Consider the following 12,831-nt stretch of genomic DNA (forward strand, 5'->3'; position numbering starts at 1 on the left):
CTCTAGACTTTCAGCTTGTACATACGGACATGCACCAAGAGACCTAACAGATTTAGTCCATTGCCCTTGCATTTGTGAAGTGTTTTGTCTTGACAGCAAGAACGTGTCAAGTTGACCAGTTTTCTTGTGGGAATGGACGCTGTATTCCAACATCGTGGCTGTGTGACAGGGAGGATGACTGTGGAGATGAAACCGATGAGATGACATCCTGTGGTAAGTAAATATTCATTTGAGGGAAAAAGTAAAATTTTTCTATAAAAAGTTAAACGTATAAGGATCTTTTTTCATGGGAACTAATGGATAGGAAAAGTAAGAGGGGCTTTTTTGTTTTTATATGAATTGATAATGTTCTTTCTGAAATGGCAAATATCATTTATTTGATGAATAAATTAACCCAAAGCAAAGGCTACATTTTCTATTGATGAGCTTCTAACTACAATACCAAATATGCAGATCAGTCAATTTTTAACACTTTTCTATTTTACAGCTCATTATCAAATACTGTCACCATCAAAAACTGATATTTATCTTGGGTGCACACCTCTTCACATGGGGCCACTCAACATATTCCAGATGTCAATAAAATCAGACTGTTTCAAGTCTGAACAGAAGGTTATTCTGATGTTGCATTTTGCAGGAAAAAAAGTCTTTGTTGGTTATATCATGAGAGAGTATCAGCAGCTCTGCTGATTGCTGCTTTACTGAGATATTGCAGAGAGGTGCGCTCTCCCTAATCAGCAGCTTCCAAGCAATTAAGGTTTTCATAAGTCAGCGTGGCTGCCTTCATCTGCTTGGCAGGTCACAGATAACTGCTGTGCATCTGAGAGCAAAAGGGTCAATGAGCTGTCTGTAAAATATTGTATCAGGGAGTTCCCTGTTTACAAGGCAATACTTGTGATACTATTTGACTTACTAATATGGATTAGTAAGTATGTCATGGTGTAATAGGATATGTTTCTGAAATGACTTTTCAGGAGTTTTCAAGAATGCTGACGGATTATTTCAGTAGCATCAACCATGTAATCATGAAGTGACAGGTTGTGCACAAAAAATTAAAATCTAAACTGTACTTGTTAGGATATGTAGTAGTTAGACCTGTATTTTTCTCAGATATAGCTCATATTCTAACTTGATTCACTGTTACAAAAATGTTTTGGTTTTTTTAATCAAAATCAAACTATGAGAGCAATGTTGTTGACAAAATGTTACTTTTTTTTTTTTTTTTTTTTTTGTTTCTTTGAAACTTCTTACTACTGTAAACCTTTCCAGTAGAGTTGTATTACTGATAACAATTTTCTGCAGAAATCTCAATATCTGTGAATCACTTGCAGTGGAAAGCAAGAAAACAGTAGAAAGTAAATGCTTAGATGAGTCATAGGTCCATGCCTTACGTTCCATAAACGTAAATCTTCATGACCTCAGTTACTGAAGAATCTATAGAAGGCATCATGTAGGATTCAGTTAGTAAATTCTGTTCATCCATAATCTCTTAAGTTTGTTTAATTTGGAATTATTCATGACTGGCAACCACATAATGCTCGTTAGTTGAGTTTACGTTGTTACTTTTTAAGTCCATATGTGAGTCTCGCCATCTCCTTCTTCTATAAGTGCATTCAAGATTTTTCAGTATTTTTACATCTAAAATAGTAGTTACATTTCCTGGAATATTCACCAGCTTTCTCTTTTTCTTATTTCTTATTACTTTTTTCCTCTTTCTTCTTTTAATACTGATATAAACCAGAAAAAAAAAGCTAATTGCATATTGACAGTAATTGATATCTGATCAGTTACTTAAAAAAAGATGACATATTTGCTAAACTATAAATAAAAATAAAATAATTATCTGAGTGCAAATGAGAATATTTTTAAGGTAGAGTTCTAATTGCCATGTTTCAAATCAAGTAAGTTCTCTTGTATAGAGACATAGAATAGCTCATCTGAGTGGTCTCACTGTATTTTGCCATCTCTGAAATCATAGAATCATATACTAGTTTGGGTTGGAAGGGACCTTTAAAGCCCATCCAGTCCAACTCCCCTGCAAGGAGCAGGGACATCTCCAACCAGATCAGGTTGCTCAGAGCCCCATCCAACCTGGCTTGGAATGTTTTCAAGGATGGGGCATCCACCACCTCTCTGGGCAACCTGTTCCAGTGTTCCACCCCCCTCATGGTATTTTTTTTTTTTTTCTGATGTCCAGTCTGAATCTACCTCGTTCTATTTTGAAACCATTACCGCTCATCCTATCACAACAGGCCCTGCTGAAGAGTTTCTCCCCATCTTTCCCATAGGCCCCCTTTAGGTACCAGAAGGCCACTATCAGGTCTCCGTGGAGCCTTCTTTTCTCCAGCCTGAACAGCCCCAGCTCTCTCAGCCTGTCCTGATAAGAGAGGTGTTCCAGCCCTCTGATCATCTTCATGGTCTCCCCTGGACCTGCTCCAAGAGGTCTTTCCTGTGCTGAGAGTTCCAGAACTGGGCACAGTACTTTAGGTGGGGCCTTATGAGAGCAGAGGGGGAGAATCACCTCCCTCGACCTTCTGGCCACGCTTCTTTTGGTGCAGCCCAGGATGTGGTTGGCTTTCTGGGCTGCAAGTACACTTTGGCAGCTCATGTTAAGCTTCTCATCCGCCACCTTGTATTTGTGCTTAGAATAGCCACAATAACATGCTGGAGTGAAAAGAACTGGAAAGATTATGTTAATATTGTAATGCATACACTTTTTTCTTAATATACAACCAGATTTCCTAAGAAGCATGACATTTCTGAAGATAATTTGGGAAGAGACCCTCCTTTTTCTACTGCTTTTCTAAAGGAAACAAAACTTTGGGTTTTGTGTTTTGTTTTTTTTTTTCTTTTGTGTCCATCTGTTTATCAGTTCATTGTCATACCAGCTGCAGTCAATAACAGAAGGGTAAAAGAAAAATCAAGGATCTGGAGCTTTCAGAAGATGACTGGATAGCAGTGTCTACACTGTGGAGAGACTTCACTGTGAGCTTAAGAGGCATCCTTCTTGCTTGGTCTGTCTGTAGAGCAATCAGCTCAGGGATGGCTGTGAATCAGCTACAAGGATATGCATCACTTTGCTGCACAATAGGGAAATGAAAGGGGTACTGGGGAGACCATAGGGACAGCGAGGGGAAGTGTTGTGCCTGTCGTCTAGGATGTCAGAGGGAGCTGTGGATGGTAGTGGAGGCTGCAGCTGTGAGAATCAAACACTGGAGATACTGTAAAACATCCGTGGAAAGACTGTGGTGGGCTGAGAATCCTGAGATGGGAGGGGTGGCGGTGAGGGTAATCACAATTCATTTTAATTACTGTCTGTCTCTTTATACAGATCTTGGGTAGACAGATGAACATAAAGAAAATGAAGGCATTCATGTATGGAAAAGGGGAATTTAATATACAAGTTAAATTTGTAGAAAAATTATTGAACAACTAGAACGCAAAATTAAAAATTAGTTTCAACTTTGATTGAAACATATAAGGCATATATTGGAGCTAAGTACTGTCATACTTGCACATCTACCCTATTTGTGTTGGAACAGTTTTTTGTCATCAGTAATGTTTTCCCTCAAGGAAAATAGTGTGCTTTTTTTGTTTGTTGTTGGTTTTTTGGTTTTTTTTTTTGTTGTTGTTTTAAGCTTAACAACAAAAAACTTTCTAGGAGTAATTGACAAAGTGTTGTCATCAGTGTTAACTTTTCTTCCCACCCTTGTGTTGTGTTGAAGCAGAAGAATAATCACTTCAGTCTTACGATGTTCTTGATGATCTCTAAATTTTACTATTTGATGCAGCTGGTTTGATTTGATGCTGACATTGTCTCAGTTTTCTACTACTTTTAATGGAATTCTTGGAGGAAATGGTTGTAAATACTGACATTTTACTTCTGGATTTTATTATGTCAGTGTACAGTAACTTTATTTCTTGGCTGTTCTTTTGCTTGGTACTTAACCTTCTCATTTTATAGACTTCCCTTTCCTGTCTTTTACTGGCGGTGTTATTGCAACTGGAGAACTTTTTTTATATAAATAAACACAGTGAAAATATGGTTTGTATCGGTCATCAAGCTATAATTACTCATAAATATTATATGCTTAGTGGCAAAGACAGCCCTGGTCTGATGGGAATATAGGACCATGTTATAAGATACAGAATAATGCATTTCAATGGTTGTTGTTGAGGAAAGATAGAGTTTGGACCGGTATTTACAGTTTAAAGCCTTTTTATCCTCTCTTTTTGGTGTCTCACCTCTTTCTCCTCTCCAGATTTATATCTGGCAGGTGCAAATGTTTGATACAATACACTTGTGTAATTTATGCATATAGGAAGATGGAAGAATATTACTAAGGAAGATATACATTAAATAGTTTTTATTTCTTTTTGAAAAAAACAGAATTCCCAACATGTGAGCCCCTAACTCAATTTATATGCAAAAATGGAAGATGCATTAGCAGCAAATGGCTCTGTGATTCAGGTAAGTATCAAGTGTTCCATATCTTAAATGAATATGGTAGATATTACATAAATATTGCTTTGATACTCACTCTCTTCTTCTGAGACTGATATTGCCAGTTTGCCTTTTAACTGGTCAGAGAATAAATGCAGTATTTTTAGATTACTGACCTGACCTAGAAAGCAGCAATGCTGAAGCTTCATATAAGGAATGATGCAGCGGATATGGTAATAGTTACAAATAGCATATTCTGTGAAACACAGTGTGATGTAAACTTTCATTTTTAAAACAAAAAGAAGCTAAACTATTGCTTATGAAAGTATTTTCTACTTTTAGAAAACAAAGTACCTCCAGTGACAGAAATAGCTGGCTTATTGTGGTTTGTGGGCAAGTTCCATTTAATAAAGAGCATTCCTTGAGGGAAGGCTAGGAAGACTTTACAATGTAGTTATTTTGTCTGAAGGAGTACATATTTGAATGAAAGCTGTTAAAATTAATCTTCTCTCAGAGCTTGTGATGCGGGAGTGATGTCATGCCAGTCCTAATAACATTGGCTTGGTTCCTCATCCATCATAGCATTTGATATTACTGTCATTTTGAGGCTGACAGGAATTCATAGCTGTAAATGGACACATGTCCCAAATTATCACAGTGTGCTGACTTGAAATTCTGTACAAGGAGTGTCTATGTAACATATCTACCTTTTGGTAATTTTAGCAATTGCCTTAAGACTGTTGTAATGACTACAATATTAGAGTAATGAGAAACTGCGTTCCACCCTAATTTACATGCTGCTGTCTTTCTCCACCTTGCACTGTTGCAAGTACGTGGAAACAACCTTTGTAATACTGTTGGAAAGGAATTCTGACGTCAGGTTTTCATTTTGGTTTAGATGAAGCTCTCTGTGTGTGTGTGTGTGCTTAACCATCTAAATTAACGAATCACTGAGAATAAAGTAAACCTACTGTGTTTGGAAACCTGTGTAGTTATACATTCCTAAAGAAATGAGGAAAATCTACAACCTTCTCATGCATTCTGGCGTCAGTGATTGAACCTAGTGAGTAAGTGTAAGGGCTTAGACTATCCAAAATGACAGTGTGTCAAGTGCTATTGGTAAATCAGAGTTAAGCAATTACCAGCAGTAGGAATAATTTTACCATTTGCCTGTGGGCATTAAACATACTATTTTATTTACTGCACATTATTTTTCTCTTAACTTTCTGGAAATATCTTTTTTTCCTCACATTTTTTTTATTCATGCATTTAATCTTTAAAAATAATTTTAAAAACTGATATTTGCAGATGACGACTGTGGTGATGGAAGTGATGAACTGGGCTGTATTCACTCGTGTTCTGCCGATCAATTCAGATGTCACAATGGTAGATGTATCCCTAATCACTGGGCGTGTGATGGTGACAATGACTGTGGAGATTTCAGTGATGAAACCAAAACGAACTGCAGCAAGGAAGGTTAGCTTTTTTTTTCTTCCTACATTTTAATACTTATAAACACAGAGAATGCTTTATAAATACAGGGGATCCATCTTCATTCAATGGAAAAAGAGAAAATGCTTTTAACCTTGGTAAAGGTTGGAATGGAAAACATGTCAAGTATAATATGATAATGTCGAAGGTGCATGGTGCCTAGATAAAGAGAAAGTGAGCAGCATTCCTTAAGTTGCCATTTATACTTTCTGGGGTTTTAATGCAGTAATAATCTCATTTTTCTGTGATCCAAATCTTGGGTGTTGGGTTTTTTTATATTGTTACTGAAGCATAAAAATGTTTTAACAAATTACAGTGTGTGATGTGATGTATTTATTTGGGTGGGAAGAGAAGGGAGAGAGAATACTCGTAGCAAAGGATAAAGAACAAGCAGATAAGAATGAGGGGATATTTTTCTCTCATTTTTTTTTCTCATAGTGATTTTTCCACATAAAGTAATTGTGCAGAATTTTATTGGTTCTTTCTCATGAGTTTAAATAATAAAACTAGCTGCAGACCTCATACAAATAGGTGAATTACCAGAATGCTGTGCATGAGTAGTGTAAAGTCCTTAATTTTTTTAATATTTACAAATTATTATTACTACTACTATCATCATCATCATCTCTGGAATGAAACTACTGGCTTTCCCTCTTGTTCACATCCATCTCAAAGCTTAAAATCTTGCTCTACCTTTTTATACAATGGAGTGTTATGTTGGGGTTTGCACCGCTGTCTCTGAAATAGCACTGTTTTACACAGTTATTGTCAGTTCATACATCATCTGTGTCCTGCTTTGCTACATGATGTACACTTGTCTAGCAACTTGTCTTTGCTTTATTTATGATAGAATTCAAGAATGCAGATTATTTAGAAAAAAGGCAACTTTTAATTAAATAAACCTTGTACTTGTAGATAGTGCTATAAGAATTTATTCAAAAATAATTTTTATTACAAATAGGAACATATAAGTTTAGAATGACTTTAAAGTACATGTTATTGTAGCTAGTATGTTATGAAATACTAGAAACACAGTGGTAACAGTTTGGGAGAAGGAGGGCAAGGATAAAATTTAAAAGGCCATCATCTAGAAAATACTTAGAGAAATATGTGATGAATAATTAAAATCACAGTTAATTTGGTTTTTGAAACATTCAAGACTGATTCCATAGCTGCACTGAGCTGAAGCTTGTTACTGTGGAATTTAGTTACTTGTGGAAATGGTAGTTTTAGATTAGATATTAGGAAAATTTTTTTTATAATGAGGGTTGTAGAGCACTGGAACAGGTTGCCCAGAGAGGTGGTGGATGCCCCATCCCTGGAGACATTCAAGGCCAGGTTGGATGAGGCTCTGAGCAACCTGATCTAGTCGGGGATGTCCCTGGTCCTTGCAGGGGGGTTGGACTGGATGGCCTTTAAAGGTCCCTTCCAACTCAAACCATTCTGTGATTCTATGAATTCAGAAAGGTCACAACTAGGTCTGCTAGTGATGCAATAGCACGAACCAGGTGATGTTGAGACCCTTGTGTCAGAGCAGAGGTGTGACCTTTCCTATTTTATGAACTAGGAGATGGACCTTTTTGGAAAACAGAGGAGAACGAAGAAGGGGTAGGGAGTGGAGCCTGAGGGTGAGAGACAGGGCTTACAAACCACCAATTAAGCTTTATGAGCCTTGGTTCTCCTTACATGTCCAAATTTATTCTTGTCTGACAGCTGTGCCAAAAAAAAAAAATGGTGTTTAGCTTGAGCTATGGTGGAGGGGGGAATGAAGGGAGTGAGCAGGGTAAGAAAGAGCTGGTCCGAAGGTTGTGCAGGAGTGATAAATTACGAAGGAATATTGAGTTTTGAGTGTTTACTTGGGGACTCTGATTTTTGGCTTTGGTTAGGAAGAGAGATTCTAAGTCACTGTAGACTTGGCATGGAAAAACTTACATAAGCAAGTTCTTCAATGTAATTCTTATTTTTCTAAGAAACTCCCTCTCCTGGAAGGTGCAATGGGAAGGAATTTCAGTGCAGTCCTGATGGTAACTGTGTTCCTGAGTTGTGGCGCTGTGACGGAGAAAAGGACTGTGAAGATGGTAGTGACGAAAAAGGCTGTAATGGAACTATACGACTATGTGATGAAAAAACAAAGTTCTCCTGCAAAAGTACAGGTATATGCTTGTAGATATGTTTTGCTCTCATTTACTTTCGTCTGTGTCTGTGATTTGATCACATATCTGCTATTTGAATATGGAGCCTGATGTTTTCTACTACTGAGGTGATGTCACTTACTGTATTCATATCAGGAAAATAATATTAATATTCTTCCCCTAACCTGTTTTCTTATTTACAATATAAAATAGATGAGATTTGAGATTACAAAAAGCTGAAACTGTTCTATATGATAGTACATCAAACTGAATACTTAAATGTAACATTCAATAGTACTTTGAAGTCCAGATATTTTTTTTCTCTTTTCCGTCTTTGGCCCTAGAAGTTGATGTAAATGGTATAAAGTAATTAGCTAGAAGACCTCAAAGAATTAGAACTGAAGCACTGGAAATTCAAACTGAAATGTTGGAAGAAAAATACATCATTTGAGAATGGTTAAAATCAAATTTTGCTAAGTATGCTTCATTAAAAAAATGTGAAAAGACTGTGGCAATCTTTACCTGAGGCTATTTTACAAAATAATGCTTAGATGGAACATTTTCTTAAGGGACAGTCCAGTTAAGGAAGAAATTAATATATGTCAGCATTGTATTTATCTTTTTACAATTTATTTCAAAGCTTAATGAAATATTGGGAGTAAAATAACTTTTAAAAGCAAAATTTAATTCAGGATATAATAAGAAGTACTATTTTTGCCGTTAGGCAACTATAATTATTACAGGAAAGGAGAACCCATTATAGTGCCTGTGTTATAGCTAAGCATGATAAACGTTGCAGTCTAGTTACGTGAGCTCTGTCCAAAAAAATTTGTGAACATGTATGGATACAGGAAGATTCTTTATTCAGATCTATAGTGTGAACAGAGTTCACTTTTAATATGTGAACTACTTCAGGATGTCTTCAGAAATGGTTGGAGGTTTGCTGCTGCTTAGATTTTATAGACATCATAATGTCCAGATAAATAAGGACAGAATACTGAATTTTCTCTAAACAAAACATTTCCTTTTGTGTTCTTACAGTTTCCATAAAGATATCTAGAACAAGTAGCTGTTAAATGAAACAGCTTCACTAGATAAAAAGGGATTATATCTCTGGCAGTTTACAGGATGAAAGATGAAATGTGACTTGTCTAAGTACCATGTATACGTACAGCGCAAAAAAAAAAAAACAAAAAACAGTCAAACATTGGCTAGATTCAAGGGTATATGGCTTTGATTCAGAGGAAAATGCAATCGTGCTTGTTGGTTGTGTGGAAACATCACCTTAGGAACCAGTTGTGACAGTTCCATCCATAATTTTTTCCTCTTGCTGTTTTCCTTCCATCAGTCCTAGAAGGAGCAAAACTGCTGCTCTGGAGAAGGCATGTTGGTAATGCATTGGAACAGAAAACAGCGAAAGCAAAATTTTGGTTAGCTACTTTTCAGTTTAATTCCATATGGCAAGACAAATGAGTCATACTGGTTTTATAAAAAAAGACGTTCTGTCATGATTCTTTCAGTTTCAGAATAAACATCATTTTCTCTGTGGATTATTCTAAAGAAATAATTCTGTCTGGTTTCAGCCTTTATGAGAATTGTTCAGATAAGGAGAAACTGGTTAATTGTTCCCTTATAGATTGCTAGGTAGTGGCATCTGATTTCCTAGTGCGGTATATGATGGCTCTGGGTAGGTCTGTATGTATGGAGGGAGAGGAGACAGGCAATATATTTTGAGCGAAATGACAGTTGGCAAGAACAGTAACAGTGAAATGTTACTGCCTACTTTTTTACTTCTTTTTGTTTGTTTTAAGGGTGTAAATAGTAGCTGCAGGGTACTTCCTTACTGTAGCTTTTGTTGGCTCTGGTTAATCTGTTGCAATGCCACAGGCATGAGTGTCATGTTCCAATTACGGTGTTTGTCAGCCTTCAGCCAAACGTGATTTTTCTGCTTAGAGTAATGGTCGCCCCAAGAACCCATCATATCCAGCCCCTTTTCTGATATGCACTTAAGCATATTCAATCGAGGGTATATTATAACTTATAGAGATAGCCTTTTAGTAATTTGCCTCTAATAGTTGAACATTTTTTTCCCAATAAGTCTTCTCACTTTGCTGCAAGCTTAGTTGATTGTCTTAATCTTTTCACCAGTATAAAAATCTTTTGAATATTGAAAGACCTCTGTCATATGTCTCCTTAACTAGATTTTTGTTGAATAAACAATTTTTTTTTTCTCACATGTCTTCTGTTTTTATTTTGCATTTTTAAACCTTTAGTATTTTCTCACTGGAACTGTCTGATTTATGCAGTTCTTGAGCTGTGGTATCCCAAGTCAGCCAAAATGCTGTAGAGGACTTGAGTTAACTGACTTCAGAATGGTGTTTCTAATTTTTTTTCAAGGACATCACACATTTGTTTGTGGTGATGTGTGATGAAAAATATACTACAGTTCGCACAGCAATAGGATATGAGATGCAATAACTGTCTGATTGAGATTTACTGCCATTGGACTGCTTCTAGCCAGTTATTTTCTGCTTTTGAATTCATCAGTTTTCTTTTAAATTAGACTAGACTAAATTAGATTAGTCTAAGATCCAGCTTTGTATTTTAAATTCTGATTCTGTCCTCCAAAAATTATTACAAGCATGTACTTCAACTCAGTTTTATGTACTACATAAATCTATCCTTTTTATTCCATCTTCCTACTTTGCAGTTGGTAGTACTGGACCACGAGCACAATCTGTGCAGTCTCGCTTTAAAAGTTATCTAATTACTCTAATGATCATAATCAAGCATTTCTGTGAAGGCAAATGCAAAAGAGCCATTAATACTTCAGTTTAGTAAGCAGTAGATCTGAACTATGTTGTATATTTGTCATACTGCTTTTTACATTTGTTTCACGAAACAGTTAATTTTGTATCTTACCATTTTTAATGCTGCCCTTTGGGCTATTATTTTGTCCTATGTTTTTCTCACATGTAAATAACACACTGTAGGGAAAGAAAAAATAGATGAGGGAAGAAGCAGGTTTTCTCTGGAATGGAAAATAAAGGATGTACATAGAGAGGAAATATAGTCAAGGGTGATGGTCGCAGTGGTGCTGGAAGAGGAGGGCAGCCGCAATAGCAGTCTGGATGGGGACTGTAAGTCAAGATACAAGGATGTGACAAGGAAATTGGTAGGGCTGCCCTACAGATTATCTGAGGGCTGATGAGGAGGAAAGTGTTACTGTGGAGAGATATGGCACGCAAGGAGTTTTGGAAGAGGCGGAGATTTAGTAAGAACATAAAAATGAGAAGCATGGAGGAGTTGAAAGGGTGGGTGGAAAGAATATCGTTCACAAGGTAGGTTTGCCAGTGTTACGTCCACTTGTTCCCTGCATGCTCTGTCTCCTCTCTCACTTTTAGATCTTTAGAGCTGCACATCTTGTACAATTACTTAGAATAACCTTTTTGAACATAATGATGGGTTAGAATGATGAAATATCTGACTGGAGGGATGGATTCAGTTGACATTAAAAATATTAAAAAAAAAAAAACCACAACAGCAAATATACATTGACATATATTGTTCCAATACTATTTTTATCCTCAATTCATGTTATCATTGTTTTCTGTGATACAGCTGCCATGTTTAGACTGATTTTTTTCTTACTTCTTTCTCACCTAGGAGATATTTATAAACATCTCCTTTTTACTAAAAGCTTTTGAATACCAGAGATAAACATATTATTGAAACAAAGTAGTTCAGTCTAAGTCTCAGGTTTGTTCTACAAGACAGGCAAGATCACTGACCATCATGACATTTTGTTAAATATGTCATATTAGAACATTATTTTATTTGGATAGGAATGCGATTGAGTCCATTCTAGAGATTTGAAAGGTATTATAGATTTAGGCAGTAAAAAGTAGCTGTAAAAGGAAACAACGCAATTAATGTTCCACCAAAGTAGTTTTCCTACAGTTGAATATATATTCAGTAAAAAAACTTCCCAGACTTAGTATCCCAACAAAGACTGAAAAGTTACTTTTGTTGTACTTGCTACTGTTTGTAGTAAATAGAAAAATGTTGAAAAAGCATTTCGATCCAGCTTTCCCACATATTTGTTGCTTTAGAACTTCTTTCACTACTTTACACTTATTCCTTCTGTGTTACACACAAGAGCCATGGAAAAGAACAGATATATTCATTAAGGCAATTAATTTATGACGGAATCTTACTGAAAACCTTCCCAGAAACCAAAAAAGTGAATTTCAATAAGGGACAATAAAGCAAAAATACTTCAGTGAATTTTAAATAATGATTTCAAGACAGTCATAATAATTAATTAAGTCCATCTCTTTAGAATTTTGGCAAAGATTAATTCATTTTAAGTATATTCTACTTAAGAACATGTCATAGCTATCATAGTGGAAGATAAATCTTTTGTGGTAAAATGTCTTCATTAAGGTAAGACAAGGACAGAAAAACTGATTTGCTCTCTAAACATTTGTATCTATAAAAGATTAAAATACACATTAGGAGCTCTACTGGAAGCAACATCACTTTAGTCTGGGATCTAGATAGTTTGCTTGATGTTGGTATTTTTAATTAGCTTTCATTCTACTGCTGTGTTATAATATATAAAATCAATTATCATTTCAAGACAATAATGAATATGGACACTTTTTTGAAACACTTGTTATTGCATGTAAGGATAAGCCGCATACATATCATGCATACAACTTTATTTTCTTGTGTCTGTGCAATTCTGTCAATTCAGTGCAG

At 35.9% G+C, this 12,831-nt stretch overlaps 1 protein-coding gene across 1 annotated transcript in view; it reads left to right on the forward strand.

Annotated features, from left to right (window-relative positions):
* The window catches only part of LRP1B (LDL receptor related protein 1B), a 579,931-nt gene that overhangs the window by 339,504 nt on the left and 227,596 nt on the right, over positions 1 to 12,831 (forward strand). Inside the window, exons 20-23 of the mRNA XM_086750558.1 lie at positions 97 to 213; positions 4,391 to 4,471; positions 5,753 to 5,920; positions 7,906 to 8,088. Coding sequence (XP_086606684.1) covers positions 97 to 213; positions 4,391 to 4,471; positions 5,753 to 5,920; positions 7,906 to 8,088 — 549 coding nt within the window. The remainder of the gene's footprint in view (positions 1 to 96; positions 214 to 4,390; positions 4,472 to 5,752; positions 5,921 to 7,905; positions 8,089 to 12,831) is intronic.

This window comes from Chlamydotis macqueenii, chromosome 6, assembly GCF_036417535.1.
Source record: "Chlamydotis macqueenii isolate bChlMac1 chromosome 6, bChlMac1.mat, whole genome shotgun sequence".
Classification (NCBI taxonomy): domain Eukaryota; kingdom Metazoa; phylum Chordata; class Aves; order Otidiformes; family Otididae; genus Chlamydotis; species Chlamydotis macqueenii.